Raw genomic sequence first — 18,166 nt, forward strand, 5'->3', positions numbered from 1 at the left:
TCAGTTGTGGTATTTCTGATGGCACTTTGCCAGTCTATGGCCACAGACATACTGCTAAACACAGCAGCACAGGGGCAGCATAACAATCAAGAACTAGAGAAAAGGGCAGAAAGAAAGGGCTGCACTATGCATATTATGGGTGGGTGAGAACTAAGGAGGGGGCAGAGGGGGGTCATGTACTGCCAGCCAGCCCCTCCCAGCTGAAATAATACCTGCAGATCCTCCTGTCCCACCTCGCATTTCTTGTCACCTCCAAACAGAGGAGACAGCGCTGTGTCCTGACACCACCTGCAGCTCCATCGTGGTCTTCAAAGTCCAGCACTCCTGTCCTGAATGCGATCCTGCAGCCCTGCACAGGGCAGGAACATGGAGATGCAGAATCATAACCCTCAGAGAAGACCCCAGTATCTCGTCTTCTTCTTCATCATGACTTTCTTCTCCTGGGGACAAGCTCAGCCTGGATCCCGATCCTTGCATCCAGAACACATCCTTGTGACCAACCGAGGAGTCCGGGTCCCCTTTGGCAGATCAGCATTTGTGGATCCAGTGGAGGATCTGGTCCTACAAGTACAGCCTGGAGACAAATGTGTCGTGAACGTGCTGGACAATGACCCCCTGTCCCAGAGACCTGGATCTCTGACGCCCAAGAAGTTCCCGTGTGACTTTGGACAAGGAGAAGTGCGATACACTCACCTGGGCTCCCGCAGCCCCCCAAAGGACAGAGTAAGGTTACAGCTTAGATACGATTCTCCCACAGAGACGCTGATTGTGCCCTTTGTCCTGGAGGTGGAGGTCATATTCCAGCAGCTTGATATTGTTACTCGCAATTTACCCCTGGTGGTGGAGAAGATACATGGACTTAGTGTGCCTATTGATAAGAAAGTTTTAGGTTTCTTCTATGATCCTGCTAAGGAGTCCTGCAGAATCACTCCATTTCTCGGCACAGGTGGGCTTCCAAGGTATGGTCACTTAGTGAACATGAGCACCAGTCACCAGCAGAGCATTGATTGCCATACCTTTACCAGCTCAGGGTTCCGTTACCTGCACACAGCCCCTCATAACTCCCCAAACAGAGATTACCTGCCCATGCGAGTAGATCTGAATAGTGCAAATGGAGCAACTAGGCAAGAACACTTCCACCTGACTGTAAGAATCAAGGAGGGAGCTGAGAACACTCCTCCTCGTCCCAGCTTTGTGTCCATGCTCATGATGGAAGTCGACCAATTCGTCTTGACAGCCCTGACTCCGGAGATGCTGGCTGCAGAGGATTTAGAGTCAGATCCTGGGGATATTATCTTTAACGTGACAAGCCCCCTAGATTCAGAAACATCTGGCTATCTGGTAAGCACCGATGACCAGAACTTGCCCATAACATCTTTTTATCAAAGAGACTTAACTGAGTTGAGGATCGCCTACCAGCCACCATCCAGCGAGTCCTGGCTGGAGAGGATCCTGCAGCTGGAGATGCAGGTGATAGACACAGAAGGTGCTTCCTCTGAAACATTTGCCTTCATGATCGTGGTAAAGCCTATGAACACATTTGCCCCCCTTGCTACTCGCAATGCTGGACTCTGGCTTCTAGAGGGCCAGTCAAGACCTCTGTCTGGTCCAGGGTCTGGAATTAACAATTTGGTGATCAGTGATGAGGACAATCTAGAGGAGGTGAAAGTGAGTGTGGTAGGTGGACTTAAACATGGACAACTAGTTCTGGCACATGGGACCAATGTTGCTAACAGTGGTGGGAATGGCTTCACATTTACTCCACAAGACCTTCATTCTGGACTTGTCATTTACCAGCATGATGGTAGTGATACTTTCAGTGATAATTTGATTCTCCGACTGGATGATGGAAAACACCAGGTGGAGCTACTTTACCCCATCACAGTGTTCCCTACAGATGATGAACCCCCAGTTCTCAATGCCAACACAGGACTTAGCCTGGCAGAGAGGAGCCTGGCTCTTATCTCACCCTTTATTCTTAGTGCTACAGATATTGATTCAGAAGACTCCACCATTCTCTTTGTGTTGCAAGAACCATTTAGTAAGTTGGGAGAATTAGTGCTCAGACAAACTGAAACCCCTGCAGAAAGTGAGGAGTGGATACACCTTCCTGAGGAAGAACTGTATGAAAAGGTGGTAAGGGAGTGGTATCAAAAAGATATTGTAGATGGCAGACTCTACTATAGGCATGTGGGTCCACACAGTGCTGAGACAGTGTTCGATCGGGTGCTGTTCATGGTGCTGGATGATAATGATCCACCCAACCATTCTGGACTGCAGGTTTTCACTGTGAGGATAGAACCTGTAGATGATATTCCTCCTGAATTATTCCAAGGAACAACTTTACATATGACTGTTAAGGAATATGAGGTTACCCCTTTCAAAAGAAAGCACCTTCGGTATACAGATATGGATACAGATGATAGAAATCTCAAGTACACCATACACAGCCATCCAAGGGATACTGACCCCAACCATCCAGTCCTTACTGGTCATGTAGTATTCACAGACCTGCCAGATATCCAGGTAACCTCTTTCACTCAAGCTCAAATTAACCATCACAAAATTTCCTACAGACCTCCAGAAAAGGAACTGGGAATTGTTGCAAAGGTTTTGCAGTTTAACTTCACTGTGGAAGATGCTTCAGGTAATTCTGTACAAGGCACATTTACAATGTTTTTGCAACCTGTGGATAACAAACCTCCTGAAATCACCAATACAGGCTTTACTGTTCAAGAGAGGGCTTCTTTCATATTTACCAAGGCAGAGCTTGATGCCAGAGATGAGGACACTGACACAAAGAACATTATGTTCAGTTTATCTCAATCTCCAGTACATGGTCAGTTGCAATACCAAGGTGAGCCAATGTCATTGGGAGATTCATTCAGACTTCTTAACATAGAACTAGGTCATATATCATATGTCCATAATGGGGATGAATCTGACAGTGATTCCTTTTCCTTGGTAGTTAGTGATGGTATTCATAAAGTCCCTGTTACAATCAGGATACAAGTTAAGCCAGTAGATGATGAGGCCCCAACATTAATGCTTCCTGGTGGCCTTTTGGGATCTTCCTTAGAAGTCCTGGAGAGGGGAAAAACTGAGATAACTACCAATGTTATCCAAGGCACAGATCCTGACACTGATGATCTAATGCTTACTTTTATTGTGGAGGACCCTCCTAGAAGAGGTGAGATATTGGTAAATGGTGTTCCTGCTGAGAGATTCACTCAACAAGATCTTCTAAATGGAGATGTCATGTATGCACATACTTCGGGAGAAATAGGCCTTGAAAAGCAGCAGGATTTCTTTAACTTAACAATTTCAGATCTTTCAGATGAATGGGAGCTAGGAGGGAACAAAGTGCAGGGTGTTAAAGTACATGTCACCATACTACCAGTGGACAGTGAAACCCCTATAGTAAAACTGGGAGATCTATTTTCTGTATTAGAAGGTGGTAAAAATATAGTAATGCCTGAAAACCTTGATGCAGAAGATGCTGATACTCCAAAAGATGAAATATTGTGCACAATCATTGTCCAGCCCTCATCTGGATATATAGAAAATATCTCACCTGCCCCGGGCTCTGAAAAGTCTAGATCTGGGAATCCAATTAGTGCATTCAATATAAGAGATATCCATCTTGGTCATATATATTATGTTCAAAGTATTCACCAAGAAGTAGAGCCCATAGAAGATAGGTTCACTTTCCGCTGCTCAGATGGTGTCAGTTCTTCTCAGCCCCTCTTCTTTCCAATTGTCATAATCCCAACCAATGATGAGAAACCAGAAATCTTCACTCGTGAGTTTATTGTTATGGAAGGTATGAGTCTTGTTATTGACACACCCATCCTCAATGCTGCTGATGCAGATAAACCTGCAGATGAGCTTCTTTTCATAATTACCAAACCCCCACAACATGGCAGAGTAGTTCTGCAGCAAAGCAACTCTCTTATCTCAAACTTTACCTTGGAAGAAATAAAAGAGAGCTCTAACATTGTTTATGAACATGATGACTCAGAGACCAAGGAGGACAGTTTTCACATTCTTCTAACTGATGGAGAGCACAGTGTCGAGAAGAAAATTCTTGTGATGGTTATTCCTGTAGACGATGAAACACCTAGAATGGCAGTCAATGATGGACTAGAAATTGAAATAGGAGAGACAAAGTTAATTACAAACAAGGTGCTGAAAGCCACAGATTTAGATTCAGATGACAAGTCTCTAACTTATGTAATTCAGTTTGGCCCAAACCAAGGGCTACTGCAGCGCCTTGACCTTGATGGAACAGTCCTGGGGAACATCTCAGTGGGAATGAATTTTACCCAGGATGAAATTGACAAGCAACTTATCCAATATACTCACACAGGCCAAGAAGGTATACGTGATCTTATAAAATTTGATATCACAGATGGAATTAACCCATTCATTGACAGGTACTTTTATATTAATATTGGTAGCATAGATATTGCATTCCCAGATGTAATTAACAAAGGAGTCACATTAAAAGAGGGAGGAAAAGTGACACTGACAACAGACCTCCTAAGCACAAGTGACATCAATAGTCCAGATGAGAATTTAAGGTTTAGCATCACTAAAGCACCAAGTCGTGGACATTTGGAGAATACAGATCAACCTGGTATTCCTATCACAACCTTCACCCAACTTCAACTGGCAGGTAATAAAATCTATTATATCCATACTTCTGAAGATGAGATGAAGATGGACAGTTTTGAGTTTGAAGTCACAGATGGCTACAATCCTGTGTTTCGTACATTCCGGATTTCAATAACTGATGTAGACAATAAGAAACCAGTTCTTTCAATCCACAACCTGGTGGCGAATGAAGGAGAAAACAAACTGATTACTCCTTTTGAACTAACTGCAGATGACATGGACACTCCTGACCACTTGCTGCGATTTACAATCACTCAAGTACCAGTACATGGTAACCTTCTGTTTAACAACAGTCGCCCAATAACTACCTTCACCAAGCAGGATCTGAATGAAAATCTGATCAGTTATAGGCATGATGGGAGTGAATCTTTGGAAGATAGTTTCTCTTTCACTGTAACTGATGGAACACACACTGAATTTTATGTATTCCCTGATACAACCTTTGAGACACGAAAACCCCAAATGCTAAAAATTAGAATAAATTCCCTGGATAATGGTATTCCCCAAATTGCTGTCAATAAAGGAGCTGCAACATTAAGGATCCTTCCTTCTGGACATCTTGGATTTCTTATCACTAGTAAATCACTGAGAGCAGAAGATCGAGACAGCCCTAATAAATTACTGAAATACAGGATCACAGATGGTCCAAAGCATGGAGCTATCATCAACATGGCACACAGCAATGGCACAGCAAGAACATTTACACAGGGTGAGTACTAAAAAAAACAAGGCTTCAAACTTATTTACAAACTTTGCTTTCAATTAATTGTTACTTTTTGGGCTCATGCACTCAACAGTATTTTGCGTTCAGTATACTGGACGTTTTTTTCGTTCAGTATGTGGTACATACACCGAACCATTCATTTCAATGGTCCAGCAAAAAAAAAAAATGAATTGTCTCTGTATGCATTCCATTTCAGTATTTCAGTATTTCCGTACCGTGAAAAGATAGAACATGTCCTATTCTTGTCCGCAAATCACGGTGCTTGGCTCCATTCAAGTCAATAGGTCCGCAAAAAAAAAAAACAGAACACATACAGAAATGCATCCGTATGTCTTCCGTATCGATTCCGTTTTTTGCGGAACCATCTATTGAAAATGTTATGCCCAGACCAATTTTTTTTTTCTCTATGTAATTACTGTATACTGTATATGGCATCCGAAAAAACAGAAAGGAAACGGAAACACAACAGAAAAAAACTGAACAACGGATCAGTAAAAAACCGACAGCAAAACACTGAAAAAGCCATACGGTCGTGTGCATGAGCCCTTTTTCTGAGTTAAATGGAAAGTATCATCAGAAAAAGGGTGAATTTATCAAAACTGATGTAAAGGAAAAATGACTAAGTTGCACATAGCAATCAATCAGATTCCACCTTACATTTTCGAAAGGAGGGACAAAAAATGAAAGGAAGAATCTGATTGGTTGCTATGGGCAACTTAGTCAGTTTTCCTTTACACCAGTTTTGATAAATATATTGTTTAAATGTTTTTATGCTAAACAAAGTTTTATAGAGTATTTTGTCACAAAAAAAAACCCCTAACATCTTGTAGTTTTCGCACTGGTCATAAGGTCTAATAATAGGCTTCATGTCCTGGTCTGTACAGATCACTTTACTGAAGTTATCTGCTTATCATTAGAGGCAGGACTAAAATGACAAATATCAACTATAACACAGGATACACCATTCACAATAGGTTATATTACAACTTATCTATTCCCTCCTGACCACTGCACAGGTCACCGAACATGCCTAGGGAACTTTCCCATAGAAGTCAATGATATCCCCTCCTGACTATTGTGTCTATGGGCCATGGTAGCTGCAGTAAAGCATATCTCTAAATGCTGTTAACCACAAGATGGCAGCCCCCATAATCATGTTCAGGAAGTAGAAAAAAAATCTGATAAAAACAGATTAGAAAAAAAGGATATGTGTCGCTATCCATTTTTTACTGGCAGAAAAATTTTGGTGACACATTCCCTTTAAGTAAGGTATACAAGAAAAACATATCACCTTATGTGTTGTCCACATGGAAGAAGAAGAAAGTGTATCCATTCACTGAAATATAATTTGAATATTGTCATGTTTTCTTTGCATTTCATCTATTTCTCCCTTTCTATTTTCAATAGCCGACATTGATGATTTAAAAGTCTGCTATGTCTTAAAGGATGGCGAGAATTCTACAAGTGACATTGTTCGATTCTCAATAGAAGATAATGGTAAGCTCTTAAAATGTGATTTTTCTTTTATACTTGAGAATAGAGCCATGTCATGACTACATCTGATCCTAGAAATTCATCAGAATCAGGCTCCATTCAGACGTCCGCACTTTGGGTTCGGATCCGTTTCACAATTATGCGGAACAGGTGCGGACCCATTCATTTTCAATGGGGATGGAAAAGATGCGGACAGCACACAGTGTGGTGTCTGCATCTGCATTTCCGGTCCCCGGCCCCGAACTTCCGCTCCACGGCTCCGCTCAAAAATTGAACATGTCCTATTCTTGTCCACAGCTGTGGACAATAGGCATTTCTATTGGGGTGCCGGCCCGGTGTTATGCGGATCCGCAAAACACTGCGGACGTGTGAATGGGCCCTTATCCTGATCTAGTGGCTCCATCCAATTTATGACTCTCTGCTGTAACAACATTGCAACTCCCAGTATGCTCAGATAGTCTGCTGCTGGGAGCTGGATCAGAAACCATTAGAGCATTCATGCGTTAGCATTCTCTCGCCCGGCAGCTAAGTGGTGCCCTATGGTTTAAGTTTACCTTTTTTAGTTGCCCCTTCTAGGAGATTAGATTATAAGATAGGGACTATAAAAAAAAATGGCATTGTGTCTATTAAAAAAAGGTTAAAAAAAGCATAGTAACACAAAATGTCAATGGGGTTGTTTGGTTTCTGATATCGATGACTTATCCCCAGGACAGGTTATCAGTATCTGATCAGTGGGGGTTCGACACCCGGGATCAGCTGTTTGAAGAGGTCACTACACTCCAGTGAGCTCTACGGCATCCGCACAACTTACCAAGCACACCAGCGCCATACATTGTATAGTGGCTGTGTTTGGTATTGCAGCTCAGTCCCATTCACTTGAGTGGGATTTAGCTGTGCCTAGACCACATAACTGATGAATGTGACGTCACTGGCACAGGAGCACTGCTGCCCCTCCTCAAGCCGCTGATCGACGGTGGTACAGATGTCGATCTGCAGCGATCAGATACTGATGACTTATACTGAGGATAGGTCATTAGTAGAAAACAGATGGAAACCCCTGTTGCGTGTTATGAAGCAAAGCTTTACTGTGAGGTGCTTTCCACATTAAGCTGCTTTAGGCTAGCTTCATACCAGCGAGTTCAATGCTTTGAACTCACACCGTGTGTCTGCGAGAGCTTCCGTTGTGACCTACCGTACATAGCACTGATAGGATCCCATAGCATTATAATGATTTATGATGCTATGTAACCCTTACCGTTCTGGAATGTATTGTATACAGTAACACTGAAAGCATTATGTCAGTGTTATACAATAGATTCCAGACCTCTAAGAGTTACATAGCATCATAAATCAATATAATGCTATGCCATCCTATCAAAGCTACGTAGGTCAGGACCGGAGTTCTCGCTTAGACATGCTGCAAGTTCAGTTGTGGCATCTAACCAGGAGACCACTACAACTGTCACTCAGCGCTCGGTGGAGGGGCTGTGAATCAGCTCAATGCAAACATGCTCAATGTAAATCCATCTCCCATACATAACCTGGAAGAATAAAAGTTCATATTCTCCTGATAATAAAAACTTCACAAAATGTATTTTTGTCCTGCTCACTTCAGGCCCTACCTAGTGCTGTCATCAGTTTAGCATGGTCAAAACTGCTGACAGATTCACTTTGACTTCCAGTACCGTCTGTACAGTGACAATAAATATTAGACATTAGAATATTCCTACATAAATATTTTAATTGATCCAATACTCTATATCCATGACCTACAGCATCTGTCAATGTACCTTTGGTTGGGTGAGTGGCCTTTCTTTAAACAAAAATCTAGTTATTAAAATAACATTTATTCTTATTGCAAGTGAAACGTGTAAATCCACATTGTAGCACTTTAAAAGAATTGTGAAATGCAAAGATATTGATGACCTATCTTCAGAAAGGTCATCAATATCAGATCAGTGGGGGGCCTGACTCCCAGCACCCTGCCAATCAGCTGCGAGCACCGCTTCCTCTCTGTAATTGCCTGTGCATCGTCTCCATTCTAGAGGCGGCGCAGCGTAATCACATCTGCTTGCGCCACCACTGCAAAAGAGACAGCATTCAGCTCTGAACCCAGACAACCCCTTTAGAGGTTGGTTATTGAGGTGAGACAACCCCTTTAAGAACTTCTAACAATCAGCAGAATGATGGGGCCAAGTGTGTGGATGAGCGTGTAACTGTAGCTAAGTCCCATTCACGTCTGGGGCTGAGATGAAGTACACAACCATTTATACCTGTGTAAACAATGAGGGGAGTGTTGTGCCATGGCTAATCCCAGGAGCTGGACTCCATAGGCCATGAATATATAATTCTCAGAAGACACCTTCAAATACAAATACTGTATACGCCTAAAGATGCTACATTTCCAATCTACAAGTCAATACCTGTGATCTGCTAAATGCACTTCACATCTGACAGTTAGGCCTATTGCACACAAACATGTGCTGCCCGTGCCCGTGCTGCGGTCCACAATGCATGGACACCGAACATGGGCCAGCCGCATGCGGATCGCGACCCCATTTACTTGAATGGGGTTCGCGATCCGTCCGTTCCGCAAAAAGATAGGACAATTTCTATCTTTTTGCAGAACGGAAGCACGGAACAGAACCCCTCAAAAGCACTCTGTAGTGCTTCCGTTCTGTGGTTCCGTTCCGAACCACATCTCCAGATTTGTGAACTCCAGACGCGGAATGCATATGGCCGGTGCCCCGTGTATTGCGGACCCGCCGTATGCGGGCCGCAATACGGTCAAGGGGGACAAACGGTCGTGTGCAAGAGGCCTTAATGGGATTAAGAATTTTCAGAGATCCTATAACATGCCCTGGGGTGCTCTGTCCTATAGACAGGTTTGTACAAGTGTGAGGTCACAGATTCACTGCAGTCTCATCTGATTTCTGTGTCGAGATGTTAAGCTACCTGATGACAGATACAGTTGAATGTTTAGGAAGCATTTTCATGTGGTTGTAGCTGAATAGTAGATCATCCTGTTAGTTTTTCTACAATTATTAGCTTTAGCTCAGTGAAATTGTGGGAACAAATAAATCGAGAATATGTGCCAATCAGAACCAAAAAAAGCATAGACACTTCATCATCAGCTAGCCTCTGAGGACTAAAGGTAACTATACATACACATGATTGATTGGTCAACAGCTGTCTCCTAGTACTCCCTCTTGACTTCCTCATACACATACAGTTCAGCCGAGCATTTATGTATTATTATAGTGAGAGGGAAGAAAGCTGCCCCTGGTGGTAGCTTCTCTCCTGGGAGAACAAAAAAAATTGGGTGGAAAAATTCAGTTGACCCAATCCTTCTGTTCCGCGATATATCTTCGGGAAGTGTTAGGAGCACCTCAAACACACATTAGATTGTTAGCTGAACCCAGTGTTCTTGGTAGGTTTGGCTGATAGTACACTAATGTTTATTGGGGGCCTTAAGAGCTTTATGGAGATGTGAACCCAGTCAGCTCTAAAAGAAGATCCAAACAAAGTGTCCGTGGATCACTACAGCTGAGTAATTAGGATAAGGTGCTCTTAGTCTTTGTGACCCACCCAGTCACAAAAAACAGAAATCAAAAGAAAATATTAAGGCCAGGCACTCAAATATGGAATCAATATGAGACAACTATTTAATGGAGATTATACTCCCTTAAATGGCAGTGTATAAAATAGATAAAATCAATCCATATACATAACAGCAGCATAGATTAAATCACATATACACAGCAGCATATAAACAAATCGCAATAATAGCAGCAATAGGTACAGCATATGAGACCGCAATCAATCAATAACCATCGAGGGTGCAAATATGGAAAACCACAATTCATATGTTTGGTGGATATTACTCTTTCCAATAATCGCATTCAACTTCAATAGGGTGATCAGTCCCGTATGTTGCTCCTACTAAGAGTTAACACAGCATAAGCAGATAACGCAAGAACTCAGGAAAGACACAGTGCGATGATGTATCAGGGTGGCGTCCCACCTATTACCGCAACTGTATCAATTTTACCTAAGTTCAGCCGGTGTCTTCTTCTCCTTACGGGGACTTGGAATGTTCACAATGAGCCAAACGCCAACTGGATATCCGCTCACGTGGCTTACTTGGGCTTCGTATGATCTGAGCTTTTTAGGCGAAGGTTCCTCCAATAATCGCTGGTCTTTAACACAGCCGTTCAAATTTAGAATCCAGGGAAACTACTGTCCCAGCATGCCGATGCAAGGTATAAACCATACGCGTTTTGGGGTTGTTTGAATAATCCACTGAGGAAGGCGTTATTCAAACAACCCCGAAACGCGCATGGTTTATACCTTGCACCGGCATGCTGAGACAGTAGTTTCCCTGGACTTTAAAGTTGAACGGCTGTGTTAAAGACCGGCGATTATTGGAGGAACCTTCGCCTAAAAAGCTCCGATCATACGAAGCCCAAGTAAGCCACGTGAGCGGATATCCAGTTGGCGTTTGGCTCATTGTGAACATTCCAAGTCCCCGTAAGGAGAAGAAGACACCGGCTGAACTTAGGTAAAATTGATACAGTTGCAGTAATAGGTGGGACGCCACCCTGATACATCATCGCACTGTGTCTTTCCTGAGTTCTTGCGTTATCTGCTTATGCTCTGTTAACTCTTAGTAGGAGCAACATACGGGACTGATCACCCTATTGAAGTTGAATGCGATTATTGGAAAGAGTGATATCCACCAAACATATGAATTGCAGTTTTCCATATTCACACCCTTGATGGTTATTGATTGATTGTGGTCTCATATGCTGTACCTATTGCTGCTATTATTGCGATTTGTTTATATGCTGTTGTGTATATGTGATTTAATCTATGCTGCTATTATGTATATGGATTGATTTTATCTATTTTATACACTGCCATTTTAGGGAGTATAATCTCCATTAAATAGTTGTCTCATATTGATTCCATATTTGAGTGCCTGGCCTTATTATTTTTTTTGAGCTCTAAAAAAAGGCTAAGAGCCCGTTGATTGGTACTTGAGAGGGTCATTTAAAAGATGTAAATGTGCTTATCAGTTCAGATTTTATAGGTCACCATGTACCTATTCTAATATAAAACCTATCCTGACTGAGTAAGTGATTTAGGGCAATTTCTTATTAGGTCCTCATGGCAGGTTCAATATTGCTTTTAGCACATATAAAACATAAGAAAAATATGAAAATATAGTCCAAAAAAATATGAAATTAACTATAAAGATATTAGTAAAATACTGCCATGATGTAGCAGCATTTCAAGGGAATCTGTATGAATATGATGTCTGTGACAAACTCCCCTCTTTTGAGGTTGCCACGAGTGCTTGGAGAGGACTACTTGCTAGCCTCTTACCATGTGATTATGGTCCCATGTTGTATGCAACGGTTTTATGCAATAGCGGCATAGTTATATAAGTTACTGCTTTATACCTTCATGAAGTTTTGGCTCATGTTTGGGGAATGGGATAACTACACTCTTGGGGATTGCTATATCACAATACTCCCCTGAGTATAAGCTCTTGTAAGAGCTTGTTCATGGTTCCTGCTCTCTGGATGTAGGAGAGGTTCACCCACTTGAAGCTGAAGCCCGGTCTTGGGTCCAGCATGGGTGGAGGACGGTGAGACCCCAACCAAGCTGCAGGCGGTTCGTGGGGTCTGCAGTGCGTACGGTGTCAAGTGGAGTGCTTGGAGTCCTCAGAAAGCACTAGGAGCATCTATCGACGGAGGTACCCAGTCGGGGTGCTAGGAGATCCGTTACAATGTCTATTAAAACTATGCCCCCTGATCAGCTTTGCCCATCTAGGTGAGAGGAATAGTTGATGGTATAGTTCTAAGCTGCATCCTATGCAACATATCTCTTACCTACAAGCAGCTCAGTGCATATGGCTACTTATAATAAAAAGGGATATGTAATGAAATTATTTTATATCTTTAACTTTATCATCAACAATGGTTTTCTTTGAATTGGAAATCCTTTAATTCAGATCTATGCATCATTGCTTAACAGACTGGTTCCTTTGGAGGCTACGTTGTGGAGCAATCTGTAAAAGATGCAGTTGGGGTTTCTACATACAGTTTTGTACGTTGGAACTTTTGCCAAAAGATAGATAATTGTATGTAACTAAAAACTACAGGGGTGCTGGTCTAGACGGGTTTTAAAACACCCTAAAACAGAAGGCATTCAGCCGCATTATTTCACCGACTTTTCCCCTGGCACAGTATGGCATATAGATAGGTTTTTCATTCAACATCTATATACCTACCTACATATGGAAGTTTTGTTACTAAAAAATGTTCATATATAATATAAAAAAGGATAAAAAAATAAACGGATTTTCCCCCAAAAAATTGTTTTTGTAAAATTGCTTTATATTATGTAATTTGGCAGTAGTTGTCAGAATTTGCAAAAAAATAAAAAAATAAAAATAAAAAAGGTGTCTCTGGTCCAAAAGGAAGTTATGTTTCCTAACTTGTAGACTTTGTAGCAAGGAATTTCATTCACCAGAGAGCAGTGGGAGGGACATGACCTGACATGTGAGCTGAGGAATGTACTACACATACCTGTATGAGGGCACCTGCTTCCCAGGTTACAGGATAGCTGGGAAGATATTCCCTATAGAAGCTAGTCATCAATCTGCAACTGTGGCAGGATGCTGTTAGCAGCCTTTGGTCAGATTTTACGGCAGCAATTAGAACATACAGCAAGTTGACAAGTAGAGAGCTGACATGAGCCAGTAGGACTGGTAAAGACTTGTATATGGCTTTTACACTTTACTAATTACAATTACTTTAACTTAAGATTTGTCCGTGAATCGTGTTGTATCCAGCATCCCAGTGAATGAGAGTATATTTCTTCACAACCAGAGCTTGAAAACCTGTCCAGTTGTATCCATTGTGGGCACTTCTCTGAGATCTTAGAACAGGAGAGAGATGTGTGCTGGGCTTAGTTCTCAGATGACTGTCTTAGCTGGATACAATGGTAGCAAACCCTAAGTCATAAGAAGTATTTGGTCTTTATGGACCAAAGAATTTATCCGTTCTCTGAAAGTATACACATTTTGAGGAACTAAATCAAATTTATATGTGAAACTTTGACAGATGTCTAATTTACACAGTGACTGAATAGATATTCCCATGAAATATTCTTGTGGCAAATTGCTAGCATATGCCATAAAATAATGATGGGTGGACGGGGATCTGACCTCTGAGTCCCTCAGAGATCCTGTGGATCAGGGGCGTTGCTAGGGTCTCAAAAGATCCGGGGCCCAAGCCCCAATGCATATGGCCCAATTCTCTAAGTCGACTGATGCCCCCCCCCCACCCCCAAAAAAAATAGCACTAAAGACATTTTACTGTACTTGATATACAGCTATACATCAGTACTTACCTTTCACATCTAGGGCCTTCAGGTGTTGTCTCCTCTGATGTAGATCTTCCCTGTCATCATCTTCTCCATTTGGTCCGGACATATCCTTTCAGCCACCTCGTCTCTGCAGAGTGTGATACATGGACATCTTAGCTTCCTCACTTTTCTATCATCATCCCCCAACCTGGAGTCCCCAAATTGTTATGCTGCTGCACTCTGTGCCCCTCAATACCCCCAAATACTATCCTGAAGAACAATGAGTACCGTACAGATAGCCCACCCCCCCATAGTAATAGTGCTCCTCTAAGTACCGCCAATAGTAATTCCCTTCTAGAATGCCCTTATTAGTTATACTGCCCCCTACAGTGCCCCCAACAGTCATAATGCTCCCCAAGAGTGTCCCCATTAGTAGAATAGCCCTTCAGTATTAATAATACCCTCACAGACCCCTCGGTAGTAATAAGGCCCCCTATTGTTCCCTCAGTGGTGATAATTCCCTTCTAGAATGCCCTTATTAGTTATACTGCCCCCTACAGTGCCCCCAACAGTCATAATGCTCCCCAAGAGTGTCCCCATTAGTAGAATAGCCCTTCAGTATTAATAATACCCTCACAGACCCCTCAGTAGTAATAAGGCCCCCATAGTGCTCTATAGGTCCCGCCCCCCAGTAGTAATAATATGCCTAATGTCCCCTGGATTTATATTCCTCCCTTTAGTGTGCTCAGAAATTATAATTCCTCAGCCTCTCCCCCATACAGTGCCATGTAAATAACATTATTTCCCTCCCTTCGCCATAAAGTCCCATGTAAATACCATCATACCATCTCTCCTGCCCCTTCCAATATACAGTCCCACGTAAATAACATCACCCCAGTCCCTTATAAATAACATAAACAGCTCAATATACACTTCCATGTAAATAACATCACCACCTCCCCAGCCACATCCAACGTGCAGTCCCATGTAAATAACATTACCCCTCAACATTCAGTCCCATGTAAATAACTTCCCTCCCTTCAGCCCTAACATACAGTCCTAATTAAATAACTACAACTCCCAGCATTGCTCTGCCTCTCCCTTCATTTACCTCTCCTCATGTACAGACCTCACCACAGCTTTTTTCCAGGACTTCTCCTCTTCACTGCCGTCCTCTCCTGCACTGGTCACATGATGATGACATCATTCCAGGTCCTTTTCAGGTACTGCATTTAGAACTGGTCACATGACCTGTGATGTCACCACAGGTCATTCAGCACTTGCAGGGCATTAGATTCAATTGTATTGCCGTCCTGAGGATGGCAATACAGTTCTATCTATCTGGCAGGCAGTACATTCGAGGCCTGGGAAAAAACATCTGGGGCCCAAGACCCAAATGTTTTAACCTAGCAACGCCCCTGCAGTGGATAAAGGGGCTGATGAATATAGATGAAAGCTCTGTGTGCTTTTATTGTGTAAAAAAAAGCTATTTGATACATATGCAAATTAACCTGAGATGACTCCTATCCTGTCCTGTGTTGCGCATTACATGTTCAGGACATCACCTCCTACCACTACCGGAATGTAAGCTGAACCTAACGTTTTCAGCAGGACTTGACCCTCGAATGTACATGGAGATGTCCTGACCATCACCCATTTAACATGCCCAGGTGTCTCACTGTGGCTTGTTCCCTTTTCCCTATTGAGAATACATACTCTCTCTGCTGAGATGAGTTAATATGTGTATGGCTGGTTGGCAGGGCCGTCTTTAATATTGATTGGACCCTGGGCAAAAATTTACTTGGGCCCCCTGGATCCCGCCTTCCCACACCTTAGCAGGCAATCACGCCCTCCACCACAACACACACACAAAAAATCCACACATCTGGTAGAGAACAGTGAATGACTGTAAATACTTCCAGTTCTGAGGCTGGAAGTGGGTACCGCTGGGCTCAGGCTGGAAGTGGGTACCGCTCTGCAGGAAGGAGACCAGGGCTCGGCTGACCCTAGTGTTACAGTGCACCCCAGCACCCCACAGTATGCAATATAGCACCCTATAGTATACAGCACCACACAGTATGCAGTTTAGCACCCCACACTAAACAGTACCCCACAGTATATAGTAGAGCAGTATAGCAGCCCACAGTATACAGCACCCCACAGTATACAACACCCCACAGTATACAACACCTCACTGTATACAGCACCCCAAACTATACATGATACAGCCCAACACACTATACAGTACAGCAGTATAGCACTCCACACTATACCGCACCCACAGTATACAGACCCCCCCAGTATACAGTACAGCAGTATAGCACTCCACAATATACAGCCCCCCACAGTATACAGGCCCCCCACAGTATACAGGCCCCCACACTATACAGGCCCCCCCACACTATACAGCCCCCCCCCCCCACAGTATACAGGCCCCCACACAGTATACAGGCCCCCACACTATACAGGCCCCCCCACAGTATACATGTCCCCCCACAGTATACAGCCCCCCACACAGTATACAGCCCACCACACAGTATACAGCCCACCACACAGTATAAGGCCCCCCACAGTATACAGGCCCCCACACAGTATACAGCCCACCACACAGTATACAGGCCCCCACACAGTATACAGCCCCATACACACAGTATACAGCCCCACACACACAGTATACAGCCCACCACACAGTATACAGCCCACCACACAGTATACGCCCCCCCCCTACAGTATACAGGCCCCCACACAGTATACAGCCCCCACAGTATACAGGCCCACACAGTATACAGCCCACCACACAGTATACAGCCCACCACACAGTATACAGTCCCACACAATATACAGGCCCCCACACAGTATACAGCACCCCACTATACAGTAGTTTACAGTATATTAACATAACAGCCCCTGTCAACTTTTTCTGATGTAATCTTCACACAAAAAAGCTCCATAGTTAACTTCTGCAACACTCCTGCTAGGATCTGTGATGACCTCATAGCCATGTGACCAGTAATTGCTTGGTTACTGGTCACATGGTGATGATGTCATCTAAGGTCCTAGATCACAACTTTAACACAGTACGATGCCTGTGTAGCTGACAGCTTGACACCCGGGGCAGTAGCTAGCAGGGCTCAATAGGCAGTTGCCTTGGGCCCCCCAGGAGCAACTGGGCCCGGGGCAGCTGCCCGTTTTGCCCCTTGGTAAAGACGGCCCTGGTGGTTGGGAGGAATAACTGCTAGCCAATCAAGAATTTGGAGAATAACACCTCTTTCATACGTTAGTAAATCATGGTCATGTGGTATCTGTGCCTTATTTTGTCCATGATTACAGATCCCTCATGCACATCATAATCTACATATCCGTGAAAAGCACGGACACAACACAGATGTCATCTGTGTTTGTAGCAAGTCGTTTTGCATTGACAAGACATTCAGTTACACAATTCAATTATCGCCAAATATTTTTGCTGTTTGCCTATTATTGAGATCATTGCTCCTTTTACAAGACTAGGCCTCATGCACACGACCGTTGTTGTGTCCCGTGTCTGATGTCCCGTGTCTGATGTTCCGTTTTCCGTGATTTCCATTGACTTTCAATGGGTCCGTGGAAAACTCGGCTAATCCACCGTTTGTCATCCGCATCTGTGATCCGTGTTTCCAGTCTGTGAAAAAAATATGACCTGTCCTATTTTTTTCACGGCCAACGGTTCACGGACCCATTCAAGTCAATGGGTCTGTGAAAAAACACGGATGCACACAAGATTGTCTAAGTTTAGTTTGCATGGCAAACTAAACTTAGATTTTTTTTTACTTTCCTTCATGTTTGGAGATCCTCCAAAAATAAAGGAAGACACACGGAAACAAAAACGGACACGGATCACGGAACAACGGAACC

General features: G+C 43.2%; 1 protein-coding gene across 1 annotated transcript in view; it reads left to right on the forward strand.

The window, feature by feature from the left end:
• The first annotated feature begins 366 nt into the window (after positions 1-366).
• Positions 367-18,166, forward strand: part of FREM3 (FRAS1 related extracellular matrix 3) — a 97,616-nt gene continuing 79,816 nt past the window's right edge. The window contains exons 1-2 of the mRNA XM_044277094.1: positions 367-5,386; positions 6,809-6,898. Coding sequence (XP_044133029.1) covers positions 367-5,386; positions 6,809-6,898 — 5,110 coding nt within the window. The remainder of the gene's footprint in view (positions 5,387-6,808; positions 6,899-18,166) is intronic.

Source organism: Bufo gargarizans, chromosome 1 (genome assembly GCF_014858855.1).
Source record: "Bufo gargarizans isolate SCDJY-AF-19 chromosome 1, ASM1485885v1, whole genome shotgun sequence".
Lineage (NCBI taxonomy): Eukaryota > Metazoa > Chordata > Amphibia > Anura > Bufonidae > Bufo > Bufo gargarizans.